Raw genomic sequence first — 10930 nt, forward strand, 5'->3', positions numbered from 1 at the left:
TTTTGGGGAGAAACACAGGCAACAATACCAACACATTAAAATACGACGTTCAGCACATCTGAAAGTATGGTGAAAGTAAAATAAAGAGTTCTTGGGATCAAATTTGATCAATTTCATCCAGACTCCTTTTTCTGCATTTTTCATATTTTTTTCCTTGCAGGGAGGGTAACCTTCTGAAAGAAATGTTTAAAGTGGAAGACCCTACTCCACTAGGAACAACCTTCTGCATCACACAAGATCCTCAGTCCCAACCAGTTCAGTTTTTTGGTGAATTTCATGTATTGCCGCAAGATTATAAATGTGATGTCCGAAGTCATGGGAGTTAATAGTCTGCTGATTAAACATGTTGTAATAAGCATGCAGCTCCTTCATGACAGATTTATGACGACAACCATAACAATGTGCATTTCAATGTATATAACTTCATTTCAAATATACAATCAAAGTGCATTTGTCTTGCCCAATACGGTGATATATTAATTGATTTTAGCAAGAAGGATTAGCAGACGTGCCCGATAGGTTATTGTTACCAAACATTGGCAAAATTATTCAGCGTCCCAAGCTGATACTGATACACAAATCCAATGCATTTCCTGAATGATACATACCATATATCTGCCACCTGATTAAATAAGCATTAGGCTTGTTAAAGACAGGGCGATTGACTTTGTTTTCTCTCAAGGGACTCTAAACTTTCACTGTGTCAAGTGCTATTTTCCCTTTCTGGAAGCATTCATAGTTGATAGCAGCATAGTTCTTCACATTTCTATACAATCTTGGCCTTTTCTCATCTACCAAGCCATTTGCTGGTCCTATCTCTTTTTCTGGATCTGGCTCGTTAAACATCGCAACTGATATCCTCTCATGTTCCGAGTTTGTCACCACCCTGTGCAGTGGGCTTTTGAATATTCCATTACTCATTATCTGCAAGCATTTGGATAATTTTTTTTGGCTTAATGTATACATTCTTAGAAGCTATATATGCATGTCAGTGCAGAATAATTCATTGCAAACATAATAAGAAATGAAGTATATTTTTGTATCAAATTTTATTGTAGATATGCAAAATTTATAGGGGGCTAAAAGCAAGGTGGGTCATATTTATGCAGCAACTATCAGGAGCTACAGTCCAAAACCTCCTAAGCAAAAGACATGGGTGAGTGATGACTTTTAGAAATTAAATTGAACTCGTTTGTCCATTGAGTGGTGTACTTAGTACAATTATTCAGAAAGTCTCCTTGGACTGGGTGATATATCTAAAGTGAATCCATATATCTAGGTACATAGGTAGATACATTTATTGTAATTAATATTAGTACATGTATAAGGCTTCATCTTTGGGCTGTAAAGCAAATCCAGAATAGCACAAGCACTTGGAAAAGGGTTCTGAAAATTAGACAAATTGCATACAGATGGATTAAAGCTGAAATTGGGAATGGAGAAAAGGTTTTCTTATTTCATGATAACTGGATGGACTCATCTCCCATTCTTAATAATTTCAATGATCACCTACCAATGGAGTTGGCCTTTCAATCAATGCACAACTTGCTGATTTCAGCAGGAATGGAAGGGGGAATTGGCCAAGAAGTTCATCTCATAATGCTGCTCAATTAAAATGCAATCTGTCATGCACTTTAATTCCTGGAAAAGAAGAGGAGATATATCTTGTTACACTCTCCCTCAAAGGATTATACATTTAATTCAGCCTGGAACCTTGTTATAAACGAAAAGGATTCAGTCACATGTTCCAAGCCATATGGTTCAAAAAGAATGTGCCAAGATTCTCCTTTATCACTTGGTTGGCTATCTTAAAATGACTTAATACTCTATGCAAATTGACAAAATGGGGTATTGTCAACAATTCAGTTTGCAGAATTTGTAGCAAAGCAGAGGAAGGCAGAAACCATCTCTTTTTCAGCTGTAAAGCATCTAAGAAAGTTTATATGAAGTTTTTTGTTAATTTCAATCTTAACGGACAATGCAAGTTTTGAAATGAAGATTTAGAATGGATTTATTCATTTGGAAAGGAGACAAAAAATTACATATGGAGGCTAATTTGGGCTGCAACTGTATATCAGATCTGGACAGCAAGGAATTCCCTTGTCTATAATCAAATAGCATTCAGTCCTGAAGCTATAATCTGCAAGATTCAACAAGATGTTCAAGTTATTTTCAGTTGTCAGCTCTGATGGCTAACTGTTTTGGCCTTTGATTTCTGTCTTGCTGATGTTGATTTGTTTCTTAGCCTATGGTCTGGTGCTTAGGCTGTTCTTTCTCATTGTATTCTGTGGTATTTCCCTCGGTAATATATTCTCTTACTTTTTGTGGGAAAAAAAAAAGCCTATAAATAGCTATGAAATCAAGCCATTGTAATCAAGGAGAATCAAATTTTCAAAGTGTTCCACATTTCAATTTCCACTTGACTCCATCTATGAATTCTCTATTTGCAAAAGTGACAACCTCAAACCTAAGCATGGGCCTGCCTTTCCTATGTAATGATTACTTATCTTTTTACTTGGAATTGTAATATTGTCAGTAAGAAGAGGAAGAATTCACTATTTTGCATATTTCAATTTCCATTTCTCTCCATCTACAAATTTCTCTATTGTGCAACAGTGACAACCTCAAACCTAAGCACGGGCCTGTCTTACCATGTGATGATTCATGATTGGTTATCTACTTTTATGTAATTATGGCACTTAGACTAAGATTGTACCTGCATTTGATCACCAAGGTTGACAAGAATGGCATACGGGATTATGGGAACCCTGAACCATCTGTCATCTTTGAAAAATTGAAGACCTTCCACTTCTTTGTCTTGCAAGAGAATGGTAATGCCTGATCTATCTGAATGAGGTTTGATACCAAGAACCAAATCAGGTCTCACACAACTTGGGTAAAAATTAAACCTTCCTAGCATTAGTGGTTGGTCTCCAAACTGATCCAAGAAGCTGCTCTCTTCCAACTTCAATGACCTTGCCATGGCCTTAAAGAGAAGATCCATTATAGACTTTGTCTTTATAGCATATTCATTTAAAACCTCCCTGCAATGAACATAGGCAATCTGATTTTGAAAATAAGGTAAACAAGTGGTTATTTAGCTTAAAAATAAAAAGGAAAAAAAATGGCCCGCATCAATAGCAAACAGAGTAGTGGAAGGATATTTCCTGCTAATAATGACTTGAAAACTAGAATTCCAAGATAGTTACTGACACATATTTTAGAAACAATATACTTTTGATCAATATATAGAAAAATTAAAGAAGAGAAAATAAATTCACCTGAAATCATTTGGATTATCTGGCCAAAATTCAAGCCTTCTTTGGTTTTCTGGGAATACCCTAAGACTCAGGCGATCGCACCAGTCAAGAACTTGCTTTTCTGAAACTATTCTGTCATTTCCATACCCTTCGGCACCACCACCACGACGGGAACACTTCTGCTTCTCTTCCACTGGAAGTGCCAAGAAATGTTTTGCAAGCCCACGTACCTTGTCAAGAAACGAATTTGAAATCCCATGTTCTATTGCCTGGATTCATACCATCCTCAAACGTGTTTAATAAGTTTGAAATATCCAAATCATCCCAAAGAAAAATAGCTGGATGTAGTAACCGGGATTAAGAAAATAAAGAAAGAAATAAAAGAAAAGAGAAAGGAAAAGGAAAAAGAGGAAAAAAAGTTTGGCCAGGACTAAACCGTCGCCGGTTTCATGAGGATCAGAAAAATCGTCAACGATTTTCCTGCAGGAAACTATTGAAAGCTGTTTAAGGGTCAAACCTGCGGGCAGTAACTTAAGGGCTAAGTTACTCATTTTTCTTCATAACTCTCTTTTGCTCTCTCTCTCTCTCTCTATCTCTCTCTAAAAATTAGGGTTTTGACTCCCTCTCTCTCTCTAGCCCCGAGAACTCTTCGCAAGTGCTCTCCGGTCCTCTTTCCCTCCTCTGGGCACGTAGGCTGTCAATCTTCGGCGGATTCGTGCAGCTAGGCTTCAGTGGTTTCGAAGGTTTAGATAGTTTTCTTCAGGAACAGGTAAGAGGATTATATTATATCAGTTATTTTTGAAATATGGACCGATTAAATTGCAATTTATGTTTACAAAAACAGTATATATGATTTTCTGAATGAATCGGGTATATGAAAATAGTTGTTTTGACTTATATACGTTTTTGGGGAAAACAAACGTGAATGGTTTAAACATCTCCTATTTTCAATAAAATATGTAGTTTGAATTAAATAAAACCCCGGAGATGCTCATATCCCTATTTTTAACAACTTGTATATTTCCTAGTCAGTTTATTTTACTTATGGTTTATCAGATAAAAATTGTGTGGCATGAGAACAGTTTTTAAATGGCATATATGAACAGAATGTTTTAACTGATATTACACAGTATGATGTGACGGCTATAAGCCGAGATGTGATGTGACGACTATAAACCAATATTTGATATGATAGCTAGATGTCGAGATTTGATATGGCGGTTTTATACCAAGACAGAATATGACAGATATTTTACAGAATTATGAACAGCTTATGTTTTATACAGTATTATGAAAAATGAATTATGATTTCAGTATTATTATGTAAATTGTCATTTATGATTTAAGAACCCTATGGATATGAGATGTTGTATTATGAGCACGGTACCGTAGCTATGTTTTGGCCAGTGAGTGCAATCACACGGGGATGGAAGTGTGATAAGGGATAGTCGATTGGAGACCTGGGTACAATAGTACCCTGAGGCAGTTCCAGGGACCCCATCCGATGTAGTTCCAGGTGACCCTTCCCGATGCAGTTTCAGGTTAAGGGTAAGCACAATCGTACTTACTACCTTTTCTGACTCATCTATGGTCGGCCGACTATATGCTAAATCCAGCCTTCTGGCCGCACAGCCCGTCATGGGGGGAAACATGTCGTATGAGTATGTGAAAGCATGACGACGCTAGTTCAGTAGTCCAGGTTGTATCTTCTAGGCATATATAGGCAAATTTACTATAAAATAGGCTATATTGAGCCAACAATTTATTATTTAGAACTTATGTATTTTCAATATTACAGATCAGTACAGTTTAAATGTTATTTCATATACAGTTAAATAATGGAAGTTATATATTCACATGGGAACTCATATTAGCCACACACTAATAATAATATAATCTGTCTTGCTGAAAAATGTCTTACCTCATTATACAAATCATTTTTCAGGTCCTACAGGGAATCAAGCCTAGCGTAGTACGGGGCTGGGATTAAACAGTTAATAGTGATTGTCAGAGCTGGTGAGACATTAGACAGCAATTTTGTTCTTTTTGGGTTGTAATATCATGATATGGAATTATATATGCATTTGGAAACAGTTAGAACTCTGGTAAAGTGTTTTGATATTTTAGTATTTTTCGCTGTGTGTTTATGTTGGTAATGATAGGACCAACCGGTTTTCATTGGTTAGGGCGGGTTGCAATATATATATGTGTGTGTGTGTGTGTGTGTGTGTGTGTGTGTGTGTGTGTGATATCAAAGAGACGTATATGTTTTAATGGCACTCCGGACCCACTAGTCGGGTCAGGGCGCTACACTGGAACTATCCAAGAATTCAAGAAAGGCGTGAGCAAGAGATGACATTCATGTTTGTGTCTTCTTTAAAGCTCCTAACACAAATTAGATCCAAAAAGGAAAAAAAATATTTAATTGGAAAGTCCATTATCCCTGATTGTTGTATCTTAAATAAGTTAATACATAGCAAATTTTTCTGATATCAATAACAAATAAAGTTCCAAATCAAATGAACGCCAGCTGTAAAATGTAACTGATCAGACAAAAGATTCAATCTTCTCCCTAAAAGGGCACTTATTTGTTTAAAAAAAAAAAAAAGCAGACCATCCATCAAAAGGCCAGGAAATAAGAGAGAATATCGTATAATTAGTGAAAACCATAGGAACCTCCTGGAAATAATAATAATTTTATGTGTGACATAATTTTCCAGCAAACATGGAATTTTTGCCTTTTGGGGTTGCTGCAAATTAAAAGATCAGCTCTTGGAAGTGCAACATGATGCTAACTGGGAAGATGTTGGGAATTAAGAATAAATTCCCGAAACCTGTGAGAAACAAAATAGAGAAAGAATACACGCCAAAGAAAAATCAATCACACGTACAAGACAGTATTTACGTGGTTTGGCAATTTTGCTTATATCCACGGAGTTACAGGGATTTCACTATTATCAGGAAAAATATACAAATAGTGCGGCGGTACAAAAGCCCAACAGAAGAGAGATGTAAACTGCACAAAAAGGTTAAATTAAATTATGTTGGGTGGTGAATTTACACCCTGCAAGTTTGTTACTCGAAAACCAAGCAAGGATACAAACCCAGCTTTACAAACAAAGATATGAGGAAAATTTGATGTTTTTCTAATTAAATTGTGAAGGGGGCCAACGGCTTAAAAGATTATTTGTAGTGTCCAAAATCCTAAAAAAAAAATTCATCACCCCTCCAGTCAACTCATAGAATTCCGAAAAACATGAATGAAGCCAAAAATTATGAAGCACAATCCCTTATAAAATCTCAAAAATTTCTAATGAAGTCTGCATATGAGATGAAAAAATCACTCAAAAATAGGAAGCTACTTAAAAATGACAAAAAAAAAAAAAATTGTCCGTAAGCTGTCGATCCGGGCAAATTTGGGTTAAGGTCCAATATCATAAATGAAACTGATCGCACTATAGAGAATAGAGTTCGTTTGGGGGCTCTCCATGCATAAGCTGTCGAGCTAGTGACTCCTCTCGAATCAAAAACCTACGGACCTATGGTTATTTCAAGGTGAACCTAAACTTTTACATTTTACATGTACTTGTTGAGATCCTGGTGATGAACACTTCGTACCGAGAAACAAGTAAACTTGGAACAGACTATGGAGAATATATATATCAACTTGAATATCAAAACCTGAAATAGAATATGGGTATAAGATTTTTGACCTTGCAAGTTGCAACAGACCATGGATCTGGAAGAACTAACAAGCTAGCATTACAACTTGGCAAGTAGCAAATGGTCAAAAAGGGAAAAATCTGAAATAAGAAGTACCTGAAAGGATCCCCACGAGCTGAGAGCTGACCTTAGTTTATCAAGCTCTTCTTCTTCTTCCTTGGACAGGGTGGACGAAGAGGAGGGTGCAAGAAGAGTGACATTAATGATGGGTATGGAACCCAGTGGAACAGAGGAGCCTATGGATCCAAAGGAGCTTTCTTTGACCAAGTATTGCGGAGGTGGTTCAGTGCCATACATGGACATTTCTTGGACGCTCTTGGACAGTGCTGCTGTGTCCATGGCCATCTCTCTGGGAAATGCCGGCCGGATGAGGACTCAAAGTTGGAGTCTGAGCAGGGCTTTGCCGGGGGCATGTCTCCACCATTCTCATTAATACGTTTCTTTATTCAAAACATTAAAGATGACACACTGTTCTTTCAATGTTTGAAATCTTTTAACAAGTGGGTTCTTAAAATATTTGCCTCCTTGGCCTACCATTTGTAACCCACCCTTTTCTTTACAATATATATATATATATATATATATATATATATATATATATATGTGTGTGTGTGTGTGTGTGTGTGTGTTAGTATATTTTAATATTTAATGTTATTAATTCATAAATAAAGTGAATGCATCTTAGGAAAGGAAATATGTACTTAAATAAGAAATATATCTATATTTAATTGAGACATTCATTCGTGTATTTTATAAATGCATAAATTATATATGTGAGTGTATCTTAACTTAGGTAATGTATCTATTTATTTCACATGTTGTTTTTATCCCACATTGGTGTAAAGTTTTTTTAAACTTTTAGTTTGAAGTTATATACAGAGTTTCCCTCACCATTTGTAATTACACCTCCCATTTAAAAAGTTACAAATATTATTTGTATTCTAGGGTATTTCTAATTACTATTGGTAATTTAAAATTTGTCCAAATAGTAATTTTCTAGAAGTAATGGATTACCGAACCTTGTAAATTCTTGTGTTGTTCTTTATTACTATATTTTATTATTAGTTTCTACATTACTTTAATTTTGTTATACATTCAGTAGCAATAGTTGTTGTATTGGTGTTTGGCATAAATGGGGTGCTCGGTACAACAATCGGTATCAGAGCTTGGCTTAATAGTATCGATACGGAGGTGTTTCTCTGTTAGGATCCTTGATTTTATTTTTGATGTCTAAGAAAAACATTTTTTAAGCAAGTGTTCAAAGACCATTTGACTCGTTCTGAGTTATGCTTCCAAGTGCAGAAGTGTCAAGTTGTATCAAGGATGAGTCCAGGATCGTATTCCACAGGGACCACTGAGTATCAAAGTGTTTACACAAGTTTAGTGAAAACCTGTTGCTGAAAAATGGAGTTTGAAAATCTTTTTGATCTTTTAAGATTTTGAAAACAGTAAACAAGTGAGAGAAGCTTGAGTAAACTATCAAAATGAAACTGAAATTTTATCAATTTTGTTAAAATGTAAATCTAATAACGCGACCAAAACTAAACAAATTAACTGAAACAGTTTTACTAAACACTCGGGTTACGGGTCAATGTCTGCTTGCTTCCACTATTTACTAATTTCCTAGGCCTTACTCCTCTTCTTGTTAATCCAATCAAGGCATTAATAAGATGAAATTTTGTCACTAAAGATCGAGTAAATTGGCCACATCCAAACGGAAGAAAATAAAAACTCTTATTACGCATCAACCGACTGTCGTGTAAATTAGTTGATGAAAATCTTAGATTAAATCAAGGTTTTGATGTGCCTAACGTCAACAATAAAACAAGAAGCAAGAGCTAGGGATTTATCAACGATCCCTTCAATTTTTTTTGGTTTTAACTAAATAAAAGTTTAACAATGATATCATAGGATAACTAATAAACCATGGAACGCAAACGACATCGACCCACACCCCGAGTTACCGAACTTAGCTACTCATGCTTGCAATAGAAAAAAAAATGGAAATCCTACGTCTAATCAAGAAAGTATCAAAACTCACGCTAACTAAAGACAATAACTTTGAACACGAAATTAAAACACGCACCAATAAAAACTCAATCAAACACATACGTAAACAATGAAAATCGAACCTTTAACAAAAATTACGAATAAAAATAATTAAATTAAAACGAATAAAAATTCACTACTAAAATTACTTGAGAATTCAAATAAATAATTGAAATACAATATCATTCAAGATCAATTTTTTTTTTTCAATTAACTTCAATAAATAAAAACATTAATCATAACCAACTTAATAATAAGAGAAGAAATAAAAGAAAAGCAAAGGGAGAGAGAGATAGAGAAAACAGAGGATGGGCGGCTGTGTTCACGGCTGCTGTGGAAGAACCGTGAGGATCTGCTGGAGAGGGCAGCTGCTGGTCTGGCTTTACTGGTGTGGTGAGGCAGCTGTGGAGTGGCTTTACTGGAATTGCAGATATACAGGTGCTGTTGTGTTGCTGATGTGCTCGAGGAATGGAGGCTGGAATAGAGAACAGTTGTTGTGCTGGTGTGGGCGTCCGAGGATGGTGGAGCAGGAGAGCAACAAGGGAGCAAAGACAGGGAGACTAAGAGAAAAAAACTGAGGGGGGAGAGCCAGACAAGAAAAAAAACTAAAATAATAGAAGAAGAAAAGGATGAAGAGGATGAAGAGGATGCGCTCGGGTTCCTTTTAAAAGAACACTGTAGTGCCCTACCCGGATTAACCAACCCAACCCGGCCATGCATGGCCAGATCACATCAAATTCCCTTTCATATATATATATATATATATATATATTTTCATATTATTTGCTCTCTGTTCATCACAAATTCTGCTCTTCTGGGGCTCGTATCTCACAAAATTCAAAACATGAAAGTTGTAGATGATCCTTTCCTCTTTCTCCAGAAATTTGAAAATTCTCAATCGGAGCTTGGACGGAAAATTTATGCATGAAATACCAACAGGTGTCGATTTTAGTTCCCGGGAATTTTCCTGCGACAAAAAATTACCAAAACTTCATAAATAGTGCAATAAAGTTCAAGAATGATAATTTTGGCACTTTGTTAAAATATTGAACAAATTTGGACATTTAATTATAAATATAAACCGTAAAGCCCGAGTTAAGATGCCCAATTACGCTGTTTTGACCCGTAATCACCCCCCCAACTGACGTTTTGCTAGTCTCTTGCAAATGACGTGAATGAATCTTAGGGTGGTGTCTAGAACTATATACTCCGGTGATCATGAAATCAATGCACATGGGACAATATTATACCGCTTCACATACAAGAACATAACTGAATTTCACACAAGCTCGTTCATATTCAATGCACACGACTCTGAAGCACGTCACTTATGCAAGTTTCATCGCTTATATGTCATTTAAGAGTAGTATACTCACATGAAGTTAATCAATGACACATTCATAGTTAATGCAATCATATAAGTTCGAGTATAAACAGGTAAACTCTCGAGGTGTGTGTGATGTGTGTGACTCAGTACACCTAGGACGCCAGTGGACACCTACAGAACGGTCGCTTTGACTTGGCCTAACTGGTATACCCTCAAGAACACTCAAAGAAAATGGGTTCACTCATCATATGTGAGGAGGAGTGTCGCGATCAAACATCCCACATATTAAAAGGAACAATGCTAAGTGTAAGGAGTGGACTAGTCTGGAAGGGATCTAGCCTATTTATGAGGTGTCAGGTCCTTCACCCTAGCATCTGCTCACTTACTCGCCACATCCAACTGAGACCACCCTAGATCAACTTATTCACAAACTTGTCGTGACCACATCTGAGGCATTAACTGGTTGAAGAATCTTCGTACATAGAGAACATGTGTTGTGTCCTTGACTTTTTGTGATATTTCTGTGGAGCAGACATTAGCATTTCATTTCACACGCATTTTTATTTCTTAT

General features: G+C 36.1%; 1 protein-coding gene across 1 annotated transcript; it reads right to left on the minus strand.

Annotated features, from left to right (window-relative positions):
- Positions 1–378: 378 nt before the first annotated feature.
- On the minus strand, positions 379–7518 carry LOC131158180 (codeine O-demethylase-like). Its single transcript, XM_058112854.1, has 4 exons — positions 7080–7518; positions 3282–3529; positions 2717–3044; positions 379–924 (listed from the first exon to the last, which is right to left on the minus strand). The coding sequence occupies exons 1-4, from the start codon at positions 7326–7328 to the stop codon at positions 688–690; spliced, it is 1062 nt and encodes a 353-aa protein (XP_057968837.1). The 5' UTR covers positions 7329–7518; the 3' UTR covers positions 379–687.
- Between the last annotated feature and the right edge of the window lie 3412 nt (positions 7519–10930).

This window comes from Malania oleifera, chromosome 6 (assembly GCF_029873635.1).
Source record: "Malania oleifera isolate guangnan ecotype guangnan chromosome 6, ASM2987363v1, whole genome shotgun sequence".
In the NCBI taxonomy this organism is placed as follows: Eukaryota; Viridiplantae; Streptophyta; class Magnoliopsida; order Santalales; family Ximeniaceae; genus Malania; species Malania oleifera.

What these genes read in the sequence shown, in the direction of transcription:
- LOC131158180 (XM_058112854.1), bottom strand. Translation starts at nt 7,328, where the DNA reads ATGGCCATGGACACAGCAGCACTGTCCAAGAGCGTCCAAGAAATGTCC. An exon ending in GATAATCCAAATGATTTCAG is followed by an intron (nt 3,045 to 3,281) that starts GTGAATTTATTT and finishes TGTTCATTGCAG; the next exon opens with GGAGGTTTTAAATGAATATG. An exon ending in ACCTTGGTGATCAAATGCAG is followed by an intron (nt 925 to 2,716) that starts GTACAATCTTAG and finishes AAATGCTTGCAG; the next exon opens with ATAATGAGTAATGGAATATT.